The sequence below is a fragment of the Calonectris borealis genome, chromosome 13, assembly GCF_964195595.1.
Source record: "Calonectris borealis chromosome 13, bCalBor7.hap1.2, whole genome shotgun sequence".
Taxonomy (NCBI): domain Eukaryota; kingdom Metazoa; phylum Chordata; class Aves; order Procellariiformes; family Procellariidae; genus Calonectris; species Calonectris borealis.
The window spans coordinates 16,243,329-16,267,221 of NC_134324.1; the positions used below are offsets into that span (position 1 = coordinate 16,243,329).

The 23,893-nt window shown below is 38.2% G+C and overlaps 1 protein-coding gene across 2 annotated transcripts in view; it reads right to left on the reverse strand.

The window, feature by feature from the left end:
* Positions 1-460: 460 nt before the first annotated feature.
* TBC1D8B (TBC1 domain family member 8B) overlaps positions 461-23,893 on the reverse strand; it is a 38,552-nt gene continuing 15,119 nt past the window's right edge. The window contains exons 4-22 of one of the 2 annotated variants that reach the window (XM_075162303.1): positions 23,421-23,646; positions 22,259-22,499; positions 20,843-20,914; positions 20,540-20,747; positions 18,790-18,957; positions 17,327-17,476; positions 14,231-14,381; positions 12,659-12,873; positions 12,089-12,206; positions 11,110-11,395; positions 9,291-9,420; positions 5,759-5,857; positions 4,508-4,576; positions 4,053-4,293; positions 3,114-3,179; positions 2,751-2,834; positions 1,806-1,862; positions 1,386-1,483; positions 461-1,042 (exon numbers count right to left, since the gene is read on the reverse strand). In XM_075162303.1, coding sequence (XP_075018404.1) covers positions 632-1,042; positions 1,386-1,483; positions 1,806-1,862; positions 2,751-2,834; positions 3,114-3,179; positions 4,053-4,293; positions 4,508-4,576; positions 5,759-5,857; positions 9,291-9,420; positions 11,110-11,395; positions 12,089-12,206; positions 12,659-12,873; positions 14,231-14,381; positions 17,327-17,476; positions 18,790-18,957; positions 20,540-20,747; positions 20,843-20,914; positions 22,259-22,499; positions 23,421-23,646 — 3,090 coding nt within the window. In that variant the 3' untranslated portion in view covers positions 461-631. The remainder of the gene's footprint in view (positions 1,043-1,385; positions 1,484-1,805; positions 1,863-2,750; positions 2,835-3,113; positions 3,180-4,052; positions 4,294-4,507; positions 4,577-5,758; positions 5,858-9,290; positions 9,421-11,109; positions 11,396-12,088; positions 12,207-12,658; positions 12,874-14,230; positions 14,382-17,326; positions 17,477-18,789; positions 18,958-20,539; positions 20,748-20,842; positions 20,915-22,258; positions 22,500-23,420; positions 23,647-23,893) is intronic. The other variant, XM_075162304.1, reaches the window with a different exon arrangement.

Below are 23,893 nucleotides of genomic sequence, written 5' to 3' on the forward strand. Positions count from 1 at the left end.
GAGACGTGGGAGAATGCAGTCTGCAAACTGCTGACGAGGGGCTGGAATCTGCATGAGTCCAGGACCATCAGTAGCACCAAAGCAGAGGAATTGAGAGCAGGGCAACTTTCTTCTCTAACCTCATGCTCTTGTGCCTACCGCAGCCTCTATTCTTAGTCTTCACCCTGCTTTGATCCCAGTCCACATCCAAGTTTAGAAATAACTAATTAAACTAACCTGGAAGACAACCTCTAAGCTGTCGATACTCCTTTTAAGTGAAAATGGCTGGAAGTCATTCCTTTTATCACAGTAATAGAAATGAACCTGGAGAGCACACACTGTAACAGCTGTCATTCAGATAGGTTTGCAATAGGTCACATCCAGTATTTCCAAGCAATGTTGCATATTTTAATAACATGGTAAAGACAGTTTATTATTTAGTCCGTTTTCTGGAGTGAAACTTACGAACAATGCAAGAAAGTGATTGTGCTTCAAACTATTTTTATTTACATTACATACCAGTAATCTGATATTTAAAGCTAATTCTTCAAACTTCATTCCCTATGTAAACACCAGACTCCAGATTTCCATAGTAATGACCTTAATTTGTAAGCGCTTTATGTAGTTAATTCAGAGTCAAAGGTAAAGAAAATTACATTCTGGTTCTTGCTTTAAGTTGTAAATGTTTAGCACACTCTATTTTAACTTTTATGTCATGAGGCTTCTCAAAAAATCTCACAAAGGCTGGCTCATTTAATAAGGATGCCAGAATCTGTTCAAAGGCAAAAGACCATTCATGGTTCCCCCTCAAACTCTGTGCTCTACTGCCTTCAGTCTGCCCTGAGCCGCTTTCCTCCTGTCCTTCTCTGGGGATTTCAGCAGGCACCTCCGTAACAGCAACTGGACTTTTGACTGGTGATGTGGGACTCTGCAGTCTTCTCCCAACTTCTTCCATTTTCAGCAGGAGGCTGGTAACCACCGCTATAGCCCGATATAACAGTTCCTCCTCAGGATCCCCATGGAACAGATTGTACAGAGTTTTTGAGAACTGGATGAACTGAGACTACAGAGAGATATAGAGGAGACTATTCAGAGAACAGCAACACAACTGTCCTGTTTCACTACACATTGTGATCTCAATCCAGCGCCTGCTGCTGCTAGGCACCTGGTACAACTGCTCTAATGACAATATGGGCACGGTCCAGCCCCGATACCTAAGTGTGTCTGAAAGTCCCTCTCTTCATAAGCTTACAGTCACAGGAGCTTAAAAAAACCACAGTCTACTGATTAATGTGAAGGTCTGAAATGTAAGGGATCCTACAAATCCTTTAGAAAACTACTAATAGGACTTAAAGGATAAACAGCAGTCAAAAATGACTTAAATAAGACTCAGAGAGACAGTTTACCTGATTCATTCTTGGCAAATCCTTAATGTTTTCTTCTTTTTTAAGAAGTTCATCTTGCCATTGCTTCAGATATGCCTGAATATCAACCTTCCCCTTCCCTACTTGACAAAAAGGAAAAAGAGAAAAAAAAAAAAAAAGACATGAACAAACAAGAACTAAGAGCTTTCCATGCGGGATGATGAGCAAAAGAACTGGCATCCTCAATGTCATTCCTTCTCAAGAGTGGTTGGGCCAAGGACTAAACAAGATCAGAGTTTATATCACCCTCTCGCCTCGCAGGACTATACTTATAAAAGTGGATATAATGTTAGCACTGCACTAAAGATGAGGTTACTCAGTATACTTTGTCACCACATACTTCCCCAGCTCTGCTCCCCCAAAAGACACACAGTTACCAAATGTGTCTCCAGGATTCTTTACCTTTTTCTGGGCTGCTCTTCAAAGAATCACTTTCAAGACCTTCCTCAACAGATGGAACTACAGTTTAGGAGGAAAAAACCAAGAAAGAGTTATTTATTTGAGAAAGGAGGACCAATGGTTCATTTCCGTTCATCAAAAATTCCTTCCTTAAGGAGCAAGACCCTCACCGACCCTTATGTTCTCAATACAGATTAGGCCAAGAAGAAACCACGTGGTAGGATTTGTATACTTTCTATAAAAATAGAAGCCACCATGAGGCTGGAGATCACAACAGAAACTGCAATCAGTTACATCAAGCAAGTAATCTTCATAATGTTCATGGTTCATGTCTTGAACAGTGGTGAGAACAGTACCCTTATATTACAGATAAGGTATTTTTGGATAACTTTTAAAAACCAAAAAAGATCTGTCTTCCGAAGAAGTAAAACCACACAGCTTTCCAAACAGCATATTTTATCAACTCCATAAACTTAGACCCCACAAAACTTTTTTCAGTTTACTTGGTTTAAAGCGGAAGCAAAGGATTTTGAAACGCTGGCTTATGTGCCTCAAAATAATTATGGATTTGGATATTTTATTTCTTGAGGTAGGAAATATCATCCCTTTATGCCCTGAATGCAAAAGTGAAACGGCCATCGCTTCATCAACCACTGCAATAGGCCGCCTACTATGCTTGAAAAATGCTGACCAAATACACTCCCCTATTTCCATGTAAACACCCGTGGTCTTCGAATTCAATCATCAGACTAGCTATCCACAAATTCTACACCACTTTATGAAAATGTAACTATCTACAGAAGATCTTCGCAGAGGATTCTTGTTAACAGTGATATGATTTACTGGATTTACTAGTTTTCAGAAGAGAGCTCCCCATTTTTCACCACGAGATAATTAATAGATTCCTTCTAATATTCTGCAGGCAAAGCCTCACACTCTGGAGCTTACCACTGAGTTGGCTGAATTGGATCAGTTCTTCTTTTGAAAGATCACCACCTTTGGAAGGGCTTAGAGATTCTACTTCAGTAAAAGCTGCAATAAATAAATGAATAAAGTGGTTTTGGGGCTCCCAAGCATTACCAAAGCAATGATAAAAAGCAAAAGCTTTGTACAGACAAATGGTCCCTATGAAGAGAAACGGTGATGGAGCAGATTAAGTCCTTCCCAAAGAATACACTACTCTGGAAGAAATACACATCTGTATCACAGCTATCAGGCTGTACTGTCGCCAGGACTGGTGACAACCAGAAGAAAAGTAAAGCTAAGAAAAAACAAAGATGATAAAAGCCAGGAACAGCCCTCCCCACTTACCTGGAGGGATGTGCAACTTAAAAAGAAGCTTGAGTTTGTCAGTGAAACTTCCATTATACATGGTATCTGTTAGAGAAAAGAGGTAAGACAGTCTGTTCAACTGGACCAAACTTTAAAACACTCTCTTAACCTAAACAAATACAACCCAGGGAGGTTGGAACAGGACACGTGTCCTATCTGCCACGGAGTATAATTAGAGATGAAGCTTAAGGAAGGCAGTATCACCTGCAGCTGAGCCTGGCGTTTGCCTACGCTGAGGAAAGAACACTAATAATGTCTATGACTTACTAAAACGAAACTGCAACACCAAAGAAATATAGCACTAATGTCTTCTCAGCATTTTCCCTTAAATTTTTGTTTCCTGAACAATACCACTTTGAAAACAAGATGAAAGGAACAGAGTCAAGAAAACTTTCAGTTCCCCAGAGATATAAAGCATTGGTCATCTTGCACGATCTGTGTATGAGATGGCTTAGTGTGAGGAAGCATTTATCATCAACCAAACAGGCTGGGCAATGAGATCATACCATTTCCTAATTTTCTGATATCTTGGTGGTAAAGCCATATTTAAATTTAATCTCAAATAGGAGACTATTCTCCAGGGGATTAATGTCTCGGAAAAGTTACTAGTTTGGAAAGCCTTGTGTTAGCTATTTCATGGTGAAATACAGATAAGAAAATGAGAGCACAGTTCCGTAACTTAAAGCCTTTATTCTTCACCTGAACAGTGTAGCTACCACCCTCAAGCTTATAAATATACTTTGAGCATTTGCCTTGCCATTTAAACAGTCTTTGCATCTAACGTCACATGATAACAATCAGACTATTTGACCCTAAGTTAAGAGGCTAGTCTCCTTAGGCTCTTTATATACGCTCCAGGACTACTCCCAAGATGGAGTTCCCTTGTGAATGGGCTACATATATGTGTTGTTCTCATACCAAGAACACAGGCAAATTGTTTGAAGTTTATAAGGCAGTCAGAGCTCTCATCCACCAGTCTGAATGTCCACAATGCAAGCGAGTCTCTATTTTCACAGTGTGACCAGGGGCTTAAGAGATGACAGAGAACCCTGAATTGCTGGCAATCAATCCGATATTGGTCAAGATACGGCAGACTGGCATCATGATGTTGCAAGACAGGACTATTTACATTCCAATAACAGGAAAGAAAGTGCTCCTTCTGCAAAGGAAAGATAAAATGTTAGATTTTCTGAAATGACAACTATCTCTGGGTGAAAGACATGGGAAGTTAATTAAGTAATTTGATTTAAAGCTGACATGTAAAATGTATGTTGAACCTAGCTTTTACCTCAATTTGTTAAAACTGTTTCACACCCATAACACAGTCCACCATTAAGATGAATGTTTGGTAAGTGAGAAAAATGGCACATTACCTTGAATAATTCATAAAGCTCTTCAAGATCACTAGGACTGAATTTTACATCCTGGGACACAACACGTAGCTGAAAAAAAATTAAGAGAAAATTAATTAATGAGTATTCCCTCTTTGGAGTAAGCCTGTAGAATAAAGTTATGGGAGACTTAATCTTACATTAAAAGACACTGCTTGAATATTCCAGGTTTTGGCATGATACTGTTAGGAGTAAGAATAGAACTTCTTTTTAAAAGCAACCAGAAGATTATAGACTGAAAGAAATAATTTCTCCCAAAAAAAGGGAGCTTAAAGCTAGTCACATTACTTGCATACACAGAGCCTACACTATGAAACTCAGGAGATAAAACTCAATTATTTATAATGATATAACATATAGCTTCCTTTATAACGGGCAAATGCATGTTCAGCTCGCAACAGTGAAGCTGAATCCTCATTTTTTTAATTTAAAAAAAAAAATTGTTCACAGCTTTTTAAAACAAAGTTAGCTACAAGACCAGGTTCCATCTTCACAATATATATGTTTTGTTAAATGAAATACAATCATCTTAGCACAACCAAAGGCATTTAGTATCAGTTGCTACAAGCCATGTTTACTACAGAAAGAAGCACTGCTTGTTAAATAGACTAGTATTATCAGTTATTGGAAATGAGCCACTGAAGACAATAGGCAAACAAAAGAAGCACCTTGCAACCTCCACCTTCATTCAGGAGTCTGAACTTAAAGGATGATACTGGCAGCTGAAGAGCTACCACACCACACACGCATTACCGGACATCCACACACGCCACAGACAAAAAGCAACTCTTGTTGAATGCAGTAGAATAATCTCTTCAGTGACATCTGGGATTGGTTCCCAGAGTAAAAATGCAGGTGATTAATTGTTTTACCATAGCACTGTGGACATTTTACAGTGCTCTATGCCTCTAAAAGTAATGCATTAACAATTTAACAACAGCAGACAGAAATATAGGTCAGCCTGTTCCAATCAATGCAAAGTGTCAGAGATATGCCAGCCTTTAGAAGTTGTCTGTGATGGCGTTACTTGTAACGAGACCAGAAGGTCATGCTGTGATTCAGAGACTGAAAACGTCACAGGCCAAACCTCAGTTAACAGACACCCTGCAGACGAGAGGGATTTCAGCATATAAAATTATCTATTTGGCCCTGGGAAATATAGCTCTTCTCGAATTTTCCAAAAGGGAACGAATTTTATCAGAGGGAAGGGTTTAGCTCTTCCAAGTCACTCACCACATTCTGCTTGGTTGTAGCTTCTAACGTCTGGATCACATAAAGCCTGTTCCTGCAGCGCATGCTCTCAACATCCTCATATCGAATATCGCCATATCTCTAAGAAGAAAAGCATCATCCCTGATGATCCCAACATCATCAACTGTTGCTAGGCACATCTAAGCAGATATTTTTGTCTTTCTTGCATCTAAGTACAATACAGGTATGGACACAAAGAAAGATCCCAGAAACTCTGAGCAAAAAATCATTTATTAGAGCACTAACATTCCCCCTAAACAGTGTAACTTTTAAAAGGGCAGGTGTTTCAAAGAGTGACAGAGAAAGAAGAATATGGAGTAGTTCACTGTGTGTGGGAAGACAAAGGAAGGGATTTTACCACGAGTCGGCTCTATATCCCACTCTGCTATCACATGGTGACTACTACTGCAGGGTAGCAAAGTCTGAGACGTGTATGTTGTCAGGGCTTGAAGTTCACTCTAGTGAATTTTAGAAATCAGCTGAAGTAATTTCTGAACCATTCCTAGCTACCTCTGGAATTTTTGAAGGACAGGGAAGGTATCTGAGCATTAGAGTAGAATAAATACATTTACCTTTAAAGAAAAGTGGGATAGCAGGCAAAAACTAGAAACAAATTCCCAGAGAAATCATGGAATAAATTATTAAACAATTAAAATCTAAATAGAAAGAGATAAGAGAAATCAAAATGGGCCACCATTCTTTATCAAGATCATGTGAAATGAATTTAATTTCCTCATATGAGGAAATTCAGTCTAGTGTGTAGAACTGAAACAGCAGATAGGATACATCTTTACTTCTGCAAGTTTTTGACACTCTTCAGCAACACGTGCAACCAGCAAGACATGGCCTAACCACGATCACCATGCACCATGTGCACAACTGTTTCTAATACCAAACTTCGAGAACAAATGAGTGATAAATGACCAAACTAGGCAGGACTTTCAGAAGTTTTTTCCACAGTGTGTTTTGTTCCCATTTTTGGCAATGCACTGTAAACAAGATATGAAAAACTGCAACAAGTCATGAGGAGTCTGAACACATAAGCTTTGGGGAAAGGTTAGAGGAACTGGTTGCGTTGAATCTAGAAAAATAAAAGATCAGAGTTGAAAGGGTAAGTGATGAACAACAACAACCTAATAGCAACAAGGAATTGCAGAGAAAACTGCAATTGACTATCCTCAATAGCGATTTATGAGCATCCAAGAGGAACTATACTTGGTATTAGGATATTTTCTGACAAGGGCAGACAAATCCTACAATGGGCTAAAGTTTTTGCAGATTCTCTTTTGTTGAAGAGTTTTAACAACATGAGACATTTTTCAAGGATGATCTGGGTGTATGCTGGACAGGGAGCTGAACTGGATGACCTGTGGAGTCCTCTTCCAGAACTGTATTTCTATGTTCCTGTGAAGACCACTACCAGCATACTTCTGACTTGGAACAAAGAGGAAGCAGAGAGAAATTGCATCTCTGAATCATAACTCATTCACCGGTCTGGCTTCTGGGCACTGATGTTGCGCAATGGCCTCAATAAGAATATAAACAAGATGTATAATCTAACTCTGAATTAGTGTGATGTGATAAAATGTTACACGTTCTTCCATTCACTAGTTAAACAGGACTTCTTCATACCTGATTAGACTGCCAAAGAATGAGTCTTGCATTTGTGCCTGAGTCATAAAGACATGAAACTGAACATCATTTTAAAACTCAACTCCATATCGTTTCACTTAATCTCATTTATCTTGTGAACACGCACACGAAGCAACAGTATCACAAAGAACATCTTTGTTCACTTATTCATGATTTGTAACTAGACCTATCTGCAGAATGACAACTCTCCATTGCAGCAATCTTCCCATTTGGAAATTTGTTTTATTTTATTTCCACAGTGATATGAAAATAAAACCCTTCACCAGAAGAGAAATGTTGAAATTAACTGTCTGGTCAAAATGGGAAGCAGGAAATTGACTCTTACTTTGTATCAGCAGTTCTCAAACAAGGGGTTGTGACACTTACCAGCATTGAAGAAATTCAGTTTCAACCGAAGATACAAATTTGCATCCAAAAAAGGGGCTATGAGATAGAAATGGGGATACAGGCCTAAGAACAGGGCTGTCAACTTGGAAGTGGGAGATTCAGGTTCAAGGATCTGCCCAAATCAATGTTCAAAAGCCATACCAAATCAGAGGCTATTGCTTTGGTCCAGTCACCTGCCTGCAAAGGCAGGGGAAGAAGAGAGAGAGTTTCTTTTGCTTTGTCTTTCAGTAATGATTCCATCTCTGTGAAAGCTTCAGCTTACACTTCAGAGTGCAATACACAGCACTTCATTATTTACCATCTCTGTTTTTTATTCTGCAAGTATTCATCCTTACTATGAGATCTCACCATGACAAGACAGACCCATAACAGTTTGCACCTCTTTTTACAAGAATCTTAGAGCGTTTTACAAACATGATTCTTCAGTATAACATTCTTGTGAAACAATACTGATAGCAGAAGCACAGACTTTTTATATGATGAGCCCAATGCTATAAAGACACTTCAAGAGAACTTGAATTTCTGATTCTTGTCTTTGTTTATCTCGCTAAAGGCAAAGCCCTCTTCTCAGTAAAAATCAAAAGAGACAGTTCCTAAATGATACAAATTACAGTTCGTGAATATTTTCTGAGTCAAGGCAAGGATATTTTTCCAGAAGAGATGTATTGTGGATCTTTCACTAGAAACATATGACTGAGAATCAGAAGAGGGGAAAAAAAAAGTATCATATAGATAAAAGAAATCAGCTAATAAAAACAAAATGTGAACAAATCTCTTCTCTCAGCTTGCCTTTCAGTTCAGGTGAGCTGAGCAGAAACCTATCTACAAATGGATTAATACCCTGATACAAATCATGCCAAGGAAGGAAATGCCTCATGAAAATCTGAGGACAAAAGGAGAAGGAGAAGCTAGACCTATTTCCTCCCCAATGCAGAGCTGCAAAACTAGGCACTGCAGAAATCAAACTTGCAAATTGAAAGAAAGTGCTAAAAGATCATAACTGGTCTTCCTCACCGAACACATCTCTGAACAGTCATTTAACCCATACAATAAACCGCTCAAGTACAGTTTCCTGCACAGGTTGTTATGTCAAATGTTACCACTATCTGCAATGTGCAGTAATCAGTCTCAAATTAGTAAATGCAAGGGCCGTTCCTGCTGTACTTTGTCATTTAGTTGACATACTAATAAAGTGAATGAGGGATGGCAATACATGACCTGTGATGAACCTAGGGAACTCCACTCAGGACAGCCTAGCAAGCACATTCCAGGCAGTCACAAAACCAAAACAATACAAAAACAAACCTATCCCATAACCTATAAGGTTTTCAGTGAGGCTCAACAAAATACAGAGCCCAATTTCTACCAATCTAGACAGATTTTCTACTCTAGTTTGTACAATGCAGCCACACTATTTTTAAGGTAGCCCGCCCCACTGCATGGGATGTGAAAACACACCCACAAGAACACATACTTCATTTGACTCTCGGATCAAATCAGTAATGTCCACTTTTGGATGGTCGCTCTTTGTTTCGCTGAGGTTGGAGCCCTGCTGCACAGCTGGAGGCAAAGGACTGTCTTTGTTAGTGACACTGTCAAAAAATCTGCACAAAGCAAACACACAAGAAATCAGCAGGAACCAGTTTATCACAACAAAATGATAACATCAGCATCTTCTTACTGAAGAAAAGGTGTGCAGAGCATGGGAAAGAGCAAAGAATATCAGCATGAGTAGCACAAATATGCTGCAATAGTAACAGAAATACACAAACATGGGAACCGGCTACCCAGAGGAGGTTGTAGAACTTCTTGCCTTGGAGTTTTTAAGACCCTGCTAGACAGTAACATGGCTGACGTGATCTAGTGCTAGCAGTAATCCTCTTCTGAGTGGGAAGTTAGACTAGAGACTTGCCAAGGTCCCTTCCACTTGGCATTCCCCTGGTTCTCTAAACCATCTAGCAAGGTTGTACTACACAACTGGGAGAGAGGAAAAGAGGCTTGTCCTGATCTGTGACCGGGGCAATCTTAATTCCCTCCGATGCATAAGTCAAGACATGCCTGATCTGCACCTATTCATCATACCCACGTAACCAGCCTAAACAGATCCATTATGGAGGCTGGCCAATTCCTTTGCCAACATCGAGGAACACATAGCTACGTACTGATAGCTTGCTTTTTCTGGAGGAGAGGCAAACTACTGTAATCATTTTTTAAATATACCAGCATGCTGCAGGCTGGATTAACTGTGCAACAGAAGTGTTACAGCCAGATAAAATGTTGAAAGCAAGAGTTCAAAAGGAGCTCGTAATAATCATTAAAATCTTGGATGCAGTGGAAACAGCAGCTTGTTTGGTTCAAGTGAAAATTAGAATTTCACCACACTTCTAGATTTTAAATTTTAATATATTTAAACTGGGTGAATGTGCTCTTACTGTTAGGTTTTTTAAGTGTTAAAGATTTAAATGAGTACAGCTAGGTTTTACAATAAATACCAGGCTGCATGGTCTCTTATAATAAAAATTACATTTTCCTCATTAATTCTGTAGCTCCTCCCCTATTCAAACATGCAACATTTAAAAGTCTCACTAAAAGGAAATTCTTATTATCAGTTCTTAACAGTCATAACTTGGTGACTCCTAGAGCACAGTCATTTTGCTGTTTTAATACTCCATGATACACAATCACAGCAGCAACAATAGAATTTAGGTAGGTAGTGAAGAAAAAACTGTGCAAGTTTTGCTTGCGATACATCAGTTTAAAATGCACTTTATGTTGCATATTTGAATTTATTCTTCAAATGCTAATATAGAACAAACATCTGGTCATGATTGTCCTCATCTAGTTTTTTTGTCTTATTTCTATTTTAAGCCATTAGCAGCAGAGGAGCCACTAGCCTAAACTACAAGAACTGAGCTGTAGAGTATGTTGTCAGTAACTTGATGCCCGAACTGTTTGGAACAGTCTTAGCGTGCTCTAGATTACCTCCTTAATTAAGGAAAGCCACCTTCTATAAGTGATATAAATTCCAGGCAAAAACCACTTTGCTTTTACTTCAAAATACACAAAATGGCAATGGTTTTAGAAGAATTTTAATGGAGTATGGGATTTTCAGAGGATCCAGGCACACCTTCCAGCCACCCTTTCCAGAATTTCGGCCCGAGATGAACACTTAATTCCTTTGAAGCCTTTGGAAGTGTTGGCCTGATGTCTTCTCAGCTGCCCCAGAATGACTTATCTATTTGTAATTATAGCAGCTGCTACACAGCCCATAAGAATAACAGTTACACTGATACCTGTTAAGAACAGTGACTGCTTCTGCATCATCCTTACAAGTCAGCAACTTCTCCATGTTGTATTCCAGCACTGCAAGACCCAGCTGCAAGATTGCCTTTATTCCATCATAGAAGAAACAGTCCACCACATTGACTGCACTTTCAATAGGCAGTACACTGATAAAAAGGGTAAGGAACCAGGAGAGAGAGACCGAGGAGAAAAAAGTCATGTCCGTCATGTGGTCTGTCAACTGAGGCAGATGAACCCTGATGAGCTCCTCAAACACTGCCTGATCTACCAAGGCACCTGCAGGGAAAGGATAACAAAACCACCACCCAAATCTTAATACAGAGAAGCACACTTTTCTCAGAGCACCGGCCAGAAATAAAGCCCCCGTCCTAATGCAACTTTGTTGTAAAAGCAAACACAGGCCTAGCTGCATGGAACCATTGGCTTCATTCCCTATGCTGGAAGCTATGCACTTTATGCATGGGTCCAGAGCCTTGCTGCATGCTGTAAAGTGTGTTAGCACTTTTGTGGGTGCGTGGCTACTTCCAGCCAATACACCCTCTCTGCAATTAGAGAGAAACTTCACATCCAATTTTCCTCTAGCATATACACCTGCAAGTACTGAGCATGAGATCAAAGACTAAGTCTGGACCTGGAGTAACTCTTTTTCCTTTATTTAAACTGACTAAGTTTTAAATAAATAGTATGAATTGCAGTTATAATTCCAAAAGAACAGTATAATAGTCTAATTTACTATTTACTGAGTAGTTATGCCTAGAGTAATGACAATATCTGAAAATCATATCCACTCCTGCTTAAGGAGGAGTCTTGGGACGTTCTCTGTAACTTCCATTTTCTACTTTACAATACTGAACCAAATGCAACACTTTCTCTCCACTGTTCAGCATTCAGCTCATTCCTTACATTTCTTCTTAATGAATGATCATTTACATTCAATTCTAGATAGATAAAAAGACAGACGGATGTTACCAATGATTCGACGATTGAAATAATCGGGTAGCATCCTTTCACACACAACCACCAAAAGCCAGAATGCTTCCTCCTCTTTAGCATACAGCAGAAGTACTGATGTCAAAATATTCATTGCCTGTAAATTTAAACAGGAAAGGAAGCATTTACAAGGAAAGATGGTGAAAACACACCTGTTGTCATTTGCTAAAATTTACACTTCTGAAAGCACTTTACAGCACATTTTTAGAGTGCTAGGATAACCTACAGCTGTATCCAGTATAAGACTTTTACCTCTATACTATTAAATACAGAGCATAGTATTTAAAGTACATAAAAATATTTTTAAGTGCTAAAAGTCTAGTAAGAATGCAAAGGCATACATGAAGTGGACATGACAGCATTTATCAACAAATTCAGGTACAATGTAAAAACTCATGTTACATAGTGGGATGAAATAAGCAAAGTAAGTGAACCGCTGAGCAAGAAATCATGACATATTTATGTGATTGATTTTATGAGGTGCCACTACACTGCCCTCATGAGCTAATATTTAGACAACCAATACTAAGAGTCTCAAAACTGCTTTACCTGACAATATCCAATCTGGGGATTCCTGTATGCATAAGCTGTAAGAACTCTCCTGAGTGCAGAAATTCCTGTGTCACTTTGAAAAGCAGGATGCTCAGGTAAGGAGCGACGTAAATCTCGTTCAATTTCATCAGTAGCTAAAGTGCATGTTCCTAAGGACTTTTCCACCAACTCAGTGTAATAACCAGGGTTGGATGCCATATCATTTACAGCACCTGCCAATACATTGTATTGCACAGTATTAGAGGACAACAGTAAAGTATCTACATGATTGTCTGCAATTTGTATAAAAATTTTTGGAGATTCATGGAGGTACCTCATGAATCTCCAGATGTTACTGCAGTAATGTATCAGAGTAATTCTACTGAAATTAATGGAATTACTCTGAAATGAAAACAGCAAAGCAAAATAAAATAAGGCTTGGAGGAAATCTAAGTCACTTTTCATTATAAAGTTGATTTTGACTTACTCTTTTGTTTCATTGCAGGGGAAGAGCTTCCTTTCACCTACAATTTTGCCCAACTTTTCTGGCAAACACAATACCTTTCCATTTGTAGAGCTGGGAACAGATTATAAAAACTAGGCAAAGGACTGATATTTACCTAATTAATTCCATAACTTTTATGTCAACACTTTCCAAGACAGAGATATCAGTCTGGTGACAGAAGCATAAATGCCTATGTAAATGCCCAAAGAACACTAGCAAAGATAAATCCATGTTTACATGTCCTCAAAAGGAACTACCATACAGTAGGCTGAATGAAGAGTATAAAATGCATTTGTTAGGATAAACGGATCCTCTGGAACAGCAGAAAGCTCTGCCCAGGGGAACATAGTGAGTACAGCTAGCAGATAAGGTCCTGGGTAGTTCCTCAAAATCTGCAGCTCATTTTCTGAATCTGACCCGATCAAGCCAGTGGCTGCTGCTTTTCTACGTGTTTCAGTGAATGGGAATAGAAAGCGCACAGAGGTGTTGTAAAGCAGTGTCTTAATTCCTCAAGTTAAGTGCTCTGACACCGGTGTGTTCTACAGAAGAAAGCCACAAAAGCACATTCAGAGCTTCGGCAAGAGTTCCTATATGTGTAAGGAAGTCCACAATTCCTGTACCTCTCACTCTTTAAACCAAGCAACAGCGTATAGCAAAGAGCTGCCAATAACTGGGGCCAAATTCTCTGCCAGGAAAACATTTTTTTTTGTGTCTGGTAACGCTATCCTCTCAGAAAGCTTAGATCAAAACAATTGAAACACAGTCCCACAAACATGCTTTTCTTTTTAGCAAGTAAAGAGGCTTTGCTGAAACTGACTGTCCCCTGAAACAGCATGCATTCTTATTGTTATTTTTCAATTGAGTTTGTTGCAAAAGAAGCAGATGCAGGTTTAGTTTGAATCAATGCAAAACAAAATAATAGACAAAATTATCCTGTTCATCATTTTGAAGTGTCTTTCTTCAGAAGGATTTGGATAAATTGCCAAAGGTAAGAGCATTTTTTGTCAGACTACGTTCAGTCAGTAACTAGAACATCTGCACAGTAGAGTCCACAAAATTAATCAATTATACTTGCTATGCAATACCTGAGAAGAGTAGCCAGAGCTCTCCTCTTAATGCCTCCGGGATCCCTCTTACAACTAGGTCTCGAGTCTTCTTTGTTCGAAACATACTGACACCATGTCCACGTTCAACAAAGAGGATGTTCCAGGACTGTTCTTTCATTTTTTCTTTCAACTATGAAAAGCAGAATACAACAAGCATTAAGTACACTGGAAGATCTTCCTCATGTTTCAGAGCACAGAACCAAATTCTGCTCTCAGTTATATTAGTATATAAACTGGAAATGACAGCATTGGCATCCATATTGATACGTGAAATGAATGCTGACGCAAATCAGGGCAAAATCTAACCTGTGCATAGTGTAAGTTTGGCATACAATGCAATCTCCTTCATGACATACTATTCTTTAAAGTATATTATTACAAGAATGTCTATACTAGATCAGACAAAAGGCAAATATCTAATCCAGTATCCCATCTGACAGAAACCGACAGCAAGTGCCACAGGACAGTAAGGTCAAGCAAGTATCTGCAAAATCCTCTTCCACCCTCCAGCACAGACACCTCCTCAGCAGAGGCAATCTCTCTGAATTTAACAACACACAGCAGATTTTCCCCTGCAAATTGCTTTCTGAACCTAGACAAACCTGCTGCCTTCCAACTTCACTTGAAGCCCCCCTGTTGCTGTATTAAGACAGCAATCACTCCCTTTCACCTTTTTCAAGCCACTCCTAAGTTCAACTTTTTCCTTACTTGCCGCTCAAGAATGATTCCAACCCGTAAACAGTAATAACTGTATGCAAGCTGGATTTTCATTTTAAGTGAAGTCATCACCATCTATTTGTTATGTTTTATTGATCACTATTCTGCTAAACTTATTTTTTTAAAAAAATCAATAGGTAGACAGCCCTATTTGTTACCTCTAGATTGAAGCATTTCTAAGTTTTGACACCACATCAGCAAAAACTACATTATTATCAAAGGACCACAAAGTACTAGGGACTTACTTAAAGGGAGTGAATGAACAGTGATAAAGCAGTAAGGCAGCTAGCCAGTGCAAGGTGCAACTGTGCAGACAAATTCTGCCATCATAGTTCTCCTGAGGCATTCCAAAAATGCATTGCCAGCATAATGGATGAGAAAATTCAACATTTGATATAATTCCTATGGCAAAAAATTAGAGGTACCTTAAAACTTCCTCTTGTAAGATTCTTTTTCAGCTATTTCCATGTAAATATATATATACGTTTGTACGACACATACATACATACAAGCAAATTTGCTTATTGTAACTTGGCCAATTTTAAAATATCCCATTTTTTTGTTGCTGCTTTGTGATAAACAGTGTAACATTTTCTTGGTAAAGGGTAAATCAATAGAAGAAGAAAAAAAGATTAAATTGAATGAAAGCAGTAGAAAAGACAACCAGGAAAAATAGGGTGAAGAGAAGGTTCAGATTGCTTGCGTGGTGGCAGGTTTCTCTGTGCTAATTTGAGAGCTCTTAACAAACTATGAGAAAAAGTATTTGACCATGATGGCGCAATGAAATCAAACAAGTGATTATTTGCAAAGTCAACTCACTGTCACAGATATCTGCTTAATTATTCTGATAAATTAACATACTTTCGTTTCAACGTATCTATGAACTGTTCTTTGCTAATAGCGATAAAAATGTACTAACTCTGTTACAGATGAAATAATATCCCATAGAAACTCAACAGGCAAAATAGGTTGCTTCCTTTTTTTGATTCATCGTGCTTTGTTGCATTATATTAGTTGACAGATTTGGAACAGAATGGTTACAAATGGTGAAAAGCACACAGAGGGATGGCATGACATCAGTGTCATCATTCTCCCACAGTTTCTCAATCTTTCCTCAGTTTATTTACATGAGCTCCAAATAGCACTAGGAGAGAATCAATAATCAGGAAAATTTGCAGGAGAATGAAGTCCAGTTGGATTAGGGAGAGGAACTAATAGCTGAAAATACTTATGCCCATATAGGTTTTACATTTGATCAAATATTTATCCATCAGATAGAACGTTTTTACAAACTAGTAATTTCTGTCAACATAGAAGACAACAGTGTGTGCATCTGAACTTCAGTAGGACCAGCCATGTAAGTAAAACCTGCCTCACAGAATGAAAACTGGCAAAAATTCCCCTTTCAGACAAAATTGAAGTTACAGGCATTTTACCTGCAGAGTAGAAGGAGACGGAGATAGTAGAAACAGTGAAATAGATCCTTTGTAAAGTACAAGATTACTAATAAACTATTGATTATGCACCTAAAACGCAATTCAATTTCTCTGAAGCAAAGCAACTGATGATCAGGTGCTCCAACTCATTCGAGGCTCCAGGGCTGAGACAGGGTGAACGTTGCCACTACATTTTCTGTGCACGGAGCAGTAAGATTTAACATTGTTAAAGCAACTAAAGGTGCCGAAAGGAAAAGTAGATTTTGTCTACTTTTGTTCAACATACTATAAAAAGCAGAACTTAAAAATCTGGATTCTCTTTTCTCCTGCCCAAAGGGTGTTTATTTTCTGATATTTCTAATATCAAAAATTCCATATCTTAATTAACCCAGTTCTGCTGAAAGACTTAATTTTAAAATAAAACCTTTCTGTCTTCTCACACACACTATGGAGAAGCAAAGATAGGATGTCCTAATGCAAAAACAATTAAAGAAATATTCTGCAGAGCATAACATTGTTAGACAGAAGTGCAAAAGAATGAAGCAAGGAAGAAACTAAGTCAATTTCTTGATAACATTCTCCTTGCTCCCAAAGAGTTTGTAGTGACTTTGTATCTTGACAATTCAGATAGATATGAAACATGTTCACTATCATAAAACAAACAGCCAACTCTTCCCTGAGGGTTGGAAGAGCAGGAGGAATTAGCTCCGTGAAGATAAGGCATATCATTATTAAACAAGATGAGCAGAAAATTGAATGGAGCGATGAAGAAGCACCCTGTGGACTCCAAATACAGAAAATGCAGATGAAAGAAGATTGGCAAAGCCCCAGAGGAAATCAGCAGCCTTGCTGGAATACATTTTGAATATACTTCAGTCCTTTCCAATTGGATTCCAAAAAAAAAGGCCATTTTTTCCCTTACCATTTTAGAGTCTAGATTCTCAGCATCCTGGGGATGGTAGACAGTCATTAGGGCTTCTGTATTGACAGTTTTGCTGTTATCTCTCTGACCCATTTTTGACGGTCCCACATCAAAATCCTTTGGACTGTCAGAGGCAGAACTAGCTGCAACCTCGAAAAAAATTTAACAGTGGTAGTTATAAATGCCAAACAATCCTTCAAGAAGCAGCTCTGATACCAGAAATCATTTTGCTTCTAGACCATCATTGTTTATGATATTAAGTTACAGGTACCAGATACAGACTTCCAAAATAAATGAAAAACAGCAATCCTTGCTCTGCACAGCTGGGCTTTCAGGAGGCTGCACTTGAAAAAACATCCATCACTACAGCCAAAAACTTAATTATGAAAGGGCAAATATTCATAATGAGAACTGTAATAGATAGGGAGGCCTGACCATCCCTCACCACTGAAGTCAAAAGAAAAACATTAAATTAAATGGAGCCATATACTGAACTATACAGAAATGCTGAGAGCATTTAAAAACCAGCATTAGAACCTGGATTGTTTTTCAAAACCTGATGGAAAACAAAGTAAAAGAACCCAAAACAGAATGCATTCACAGTAGCACCATTGTTTAACACATTCTCTTTCATACGGGCACAGAGTTATTTATTTTTCCACACCTTGAAACCAGAGGTACATGACTTAGCATGGTATGTCAATATAATGCTGATATAACCCAAAATAAGGTAATCTAAAAGGGAAATGCCCTTGAACAGTAGATCTTACCACTCAGGTCTCCCAGGGCTGTGCTGTACCCTTATCAGCTGAGCATTTCTGCTGATATCAAACTATCTTGTTTTTATTACTCATTTTTGCCTTTTAACCCTAAAGAATCAAAATCTCAAGGTAGAGATTTTGCTGATACACTGATTATTTTCTACCAAAAAGCATTTATTTGTACATTTCTCCACTCTTACAACTGTCACTTTAGAGGCTACTCCAGCTGAATATATTTAATTTTTTTTCAGGGGAAAATCTTCAGGATAGAGATACAGCAACTATAATAAGTAATGCTTGTTTTGTCATAGCTTTCTTATTTCTCATGCATGAAACCACACATACAGATTTCTTCACATCTAGAAACAACCTTACAATCATTCCGTCAACTTCCTGAGTCAAATAGTCAGCTGGCAAAAACCAACACAGCTACACATCAGACTGGTGGACTTTTTTAATGTGAACGGTAAAGGCAAGAGATGGGAACATGATTTTTTTAAAGAGAAAAAAAGTTTTAGACAACTTGAAATCTAGAGGTACAGCAGACATTGTTACCCATCTTGTGTCTAGATTCAGGCTTAAATATAAATGTATTGCATTACACAGCAGAACACCGACAACAATACGTAAACTTTTAGTAAGACTACACAACCTTATTCCTAGGAACAGGTACTACGAAATTAGAATTGGCAGAGCAGTTACCTCTGTACTTATGATGTGTTGTGGACTTGAAGTTGAATTGCATTGCATTCTGAGCTTTGCCACAAGCTGTTCGAAATCTCTAACCTCCGTGAAACGAAAAGCGGTTTTTCCTTTGGTACTAATGCTGACTCCTCTGTTGGCTGGATCTGCCTTATCCACCCCTGTGACCTACGGAAGCAAGGATACATAAATTAGGCAAGAAATTTTACCAGCTTGCTTCTAAAAGAGAAAACCTGTTAAAAATACATGTGTACATGAAACAGCAGTATGAAACACCACACAAGCAGAATTAATAACGCAAGTAACAAACTCACTACTTTTAAAGCCCAGTAGTCTGGAGCTATTTTAGCACAAGGTAGTAAGTATTATGTAATAAACTTTCGACAGAGTACCAAAAATCTTCGACAAGATTTTCCCAGCTGTGAGTGCTGAGCTTATTTGAAAATCTTGCCTCCTTCTACCTGCTGAAGCTGTTACTTTTTTTCCTTACCATTTGAAAGCAGACAAAACATGGCTTTTGCAAGTAATCTAATGAAACAAGTTTCACAAGAATGAATTTCCACTGAGAATACAAAGACAGCTGTCATAACACATGACAGCTGGAGCTGATTTTAATTGTCATGATGGAACAGTTACAGATTACAGCAGTTAATACACTTTAATAATGCAAGTACAAGTGAGACAATCACGAATAGCTAGACTGACTGCCATTGCTGATGCTTTTACGTTGTTATAGGTAAAGAATGAAAGGCCACTGAAATAAAGTAGCTCTGCAGTACTGTAGAACAAATAGTGAGGGCCTGACAACCCACAAGAATAAATTTAGAGTCAGCTCCTTAACATAGCCTCTTCTTGTTTTTCACAGGTTACGGAAGTCTATTTTTTGCAGGACTATTTACAGATGATCAAATAAATTGCTTTATCTGGGCAGGGAACCAAAGTGTATTGCTGAAATTAGCTCAGCTCACCCCCCTTATGTCAGGTAGTATGTACAGAGAGAGTATGTAGAGCAACTACAGAACCTGGTTAATTTTTAGGCTATTGTAAAATATGTCTGGGTGCTGATGAAAAGCTTTTAACACTGGAAGACTGAAATGCGGCGATGTCCCAGATCACATGAAGTCAAGAGAGGGATGGAGAAGGTTTTTTTTTTTCCAGTTGTTCCACAGTCTAGCTATAGTATTCTACAGAAATATGAATGCTGTGACCTTTACAGTATGGTCCTTATTCAGCTGTAATGGCATTGATACTTGTTCACTGATTGTGAACAATCCACTGTTCAATGGATTCTCTGTCTTTGAATAGACAGCACTGCTCAACTGCTGCAAAAGAATTGTACTACTGAGCTAAGAAAGAAACACGGCAGAGCGATTACTAATCTTTGAGACACTCTACCCTCTTCAATTCTTTACTTTTTATCCTGAGAATCCTTCATTAACTCAACTTCAAGAATTAAGCATAAGCTTTTTCATTTAAAAAAAAGAAGTATTAAAAGATTTGGATTCTGTAGCTAGCTATAGAAATCAGAGTAAATAGAAAAAGGAAAGAGGACACAGCTAACAAAGCTGAAACATGAAAGCAGTTCTATAAACCTACAAGCAGAATTCCTACATGCAGTATCCAAGATAGGGGGAAATGTATGACATCATGGAAAGTAAGCAGATTCTAATGAAAATCTGCTAAACTGGCATTAAACTACACAAGTGCAAAACTTCTGGTATAACTGGCTCTGACTTGTAGTTTGCATTACCTCTCTTAATGGAATGATTACACTGCACAGGCTGCCATCCTGGCTAGCAAAGCAGATGTAGTTTTCTGAAATGCACATTTTCCCATAGGTGTTGTAATGACTGAAAGGAACCCATAAGAAGCACTCATGAACTTCCTTCACGGTCTCTTCTTTGGGTAGCCTGAAGAATGCACTAAACTGCTCACTGTAGGCATGGCTCTGCAGACCTCTAGATTAAAAACAAAACAAAAAACAGGGTAGGAGAGAGAAAAGAAAAATTAAATAAGTTTAAAATGTCTTTACAAATACAAAAGTTAAAAATACCTTGCGAAAAGACCATAAAACATCATGTTCTCCCATAATCCGTGGGGTCGATCTGGAGGGTTCAATGTTTTGCTTGAAGAGGCAACAAAGGGCAGGACAACACCTATCTATATACATCCACTTAACAAAATACTTAAATGCTTCACTAAACAGGAACAGATTGAAGCATGTTCTTACACAGTAAAGCACTTTGCTGAATCAGGGCCTACAGACAGTGCAGAAAAACATACTAATAGCCTAATCTGCCCTGTTTCCCCACCCATCAGAATAGTCCATTTAAACCTAAAACAAGTTTTGGCTTGACAGAGGGTTAATTAGCTAGAAGTGTAGCACATATTGTAAACATCTGCCATGGGCTAATTCTTCACAGACAACTGCAGCCAGAAACAATGTTTTGGTTATAGAGCAACATCCTTCTCCAGCATTGCTACCAAACTGAGGTATCAATTACCCAGGAAATACAACCTAAAACAGGTTTTATTATCTATCTATTATTTATTATTTTATTTATTAATAATTTTTATTATATAAAACTAAATAGCTTTTTTTTTCTTAAATCATAGGTGCATGGAGCTTTAAGTAGGACCAATTATTAGAAAAATGCTTCATCATAATTTCCGATTTGCAGATAGGTAACATTTTCGAACAAAGATTTAGTCCCCTTTATGTGAATTTAAATTACCTAACAACAGACTTGCTTTTCCTGGTTACTTTTCAGTAAATAGCTGTGGTCCACAGATCAAAACCTGAACATCTGAGTGAGAATTTGGACAGCTCTCTGAGGAAAAGGCAACATTTGCTTGCAAAGACATTGCAAAGAAACCAGAACTGAAGAAAAACCATAAAATTATTAAAAGGAATAATCACACACCTTCCTTGAGAAGGAAGGACCCTAACCATCAGGTTACTTGCATACACATCTTTCCCACTGCCTAAAATACTGTCGTAAATAAGGAAAGCCAAGAACCCATCTGCAACTCATTGATTTTATCACCCATCTCCAGTGGCAGAAAAGCCATGCAGTTATTATTTACACATATTTATTAAATGATTTATTCTCCACCTTATCCTTCCTCATCAGGTCTCTTTGGAGACACTGCAGCTTCATTCTTAATTTTCTAATCCTAAATGCTGCTAGAACACCTTTTAAAATTTCAAACTACTATCAACCCTATAGCTGAAGACCAGCTCTGAAGGTTTGATCCCTTCCTGCCTTCATATAGACTTTTGATACTGCAAAGTAACAATAAATTACAATGCCTTGCATTGCTTTGATCACAAATTTTAATGAGACACTTGTTTACAAGAACACCAGCTTTCCTGACATTTACATGTCTCCTTGAGACAAGGATTTTCTTCCCCTTTGCCTAAAAAAGTACTGGGCCCAGAGCAGATAGACTCTAAGTAATATATTACCTCTTGGTGATCTGCAGGGGGTCATGAAGGACTAGGTCATTTTCAAATGTCTCCTTGTCAAAAAGTCTCCTAACAGCATAGTTTGCCAGCTGCTCCATGAGAAGGAACGTTTCACTAATGTGCAAAAACATGGAAAAATAGTGATCTTCCCCATGGGAGCACACATGAATGCTCTCTGTCAGAATCACGTTGGAAGTCTTCTCAAGTTTTGATATTTCATCCCAGGAGATAATAAGTTTTACTGAAAATACAAATATAAACAGGTGTGAGTAACTTCTCATTAGCTGCTACCCTCGTATTAAAAAAAGAAAAGTAGTAGTCAACAGCACTAATAAAATATAATTAAGCAACATAGTTACATGATACCACACTTCGAAAGGGCTACAAACTCACAAGCACAAAAAACACTCTCTTCACAATTCCTATAAAATAATTCCATTAGAAAGAATTTTATAGAAAGAAAAACATTAAAGACACATCATGTATGAAAATATAAGCTTTCATCACCTTTTCTTCGCTCTCATATGAAACTGCAAATTGCAAACAAACACCACCATATAAGCTATCCCACTTTAACAGTTTACCAATAGGGCTTCTTAAAGTAAATCGATCACGTATTGGCATTTAGAGGAACCGTGCCCATTAGCTATGACATTTCCCAACACAAATGAAAACTACTTTCTTTATGCTTTCTAATTTTCACATAAATACAGTTATAGCTTACACTATTAGAAGCATTTGTTTGGGCATTTCAAACTAATGTTACACAGGAAAAGATACGTGCAATTATCACCAGTGCGTAGTGCACCCATGTGAAATATTAAGTCTGTGTGTGAAGAAATAACTGTAATCCTCACAGACTGAACTAATATGCAGCATGAACTAAAGATGACAGGCAACTTTTAGTTACAGTCAACTGCAACAGGTCTGCCTTCTCTCTGAAACTTATGTAGAGGAAGAAAACTAATGGACCTTGTGTAGTGCGTTACACAAATGTGTTCATTTCCATAAACTATTTTACATTTGCAGTTTTTTCTATTGTGTGTTGACATCTGCTCACATGGCAAAATAGCTCCCTTAAGACATAGGAAGAATTCTTCCAAATCTGAAAAATAAACAGTAAAATGTGAAGGGACTAGGCTTAGTATCGAGGCTTACTTACTTTCTGCTCCCAGCAAAAATGAGTAAAAGCTAAGGAAGTTGGTACTAAGATAAAGCCATCCTTGACAGGGCACTCTGCCCTTCCAATAACTGCATGAGTAATAGGTAACCAACTTCTCCTGCTCCGGTAATCCAAAACACTTTTCAAACTTCATAAGACCTTCACGAAACTTCTCAGGATCATCTTCTTTTACAAAAGAACCTTTTCCCTCCTCAGCAATCAAACCCTAAAACAAAAGAACCAGTTACTTTATATATGCATCCATGTGGGTGGGTGTCATATATGCACCTGCATACAGACAGCGTAGCATTCTCCTAACAGGAGAGTAAGTTTTAGAACAGGAAGAATAGTATGAGGATCAAAACACAGTCACAAATCAAACGTGCTGTTTCAGACTCATGCATCAAATTTCCCACACAACTTAGGCAAGACACACATTCCTAGGTCTCCTCTTCTGAAATAGGTATGTTTTC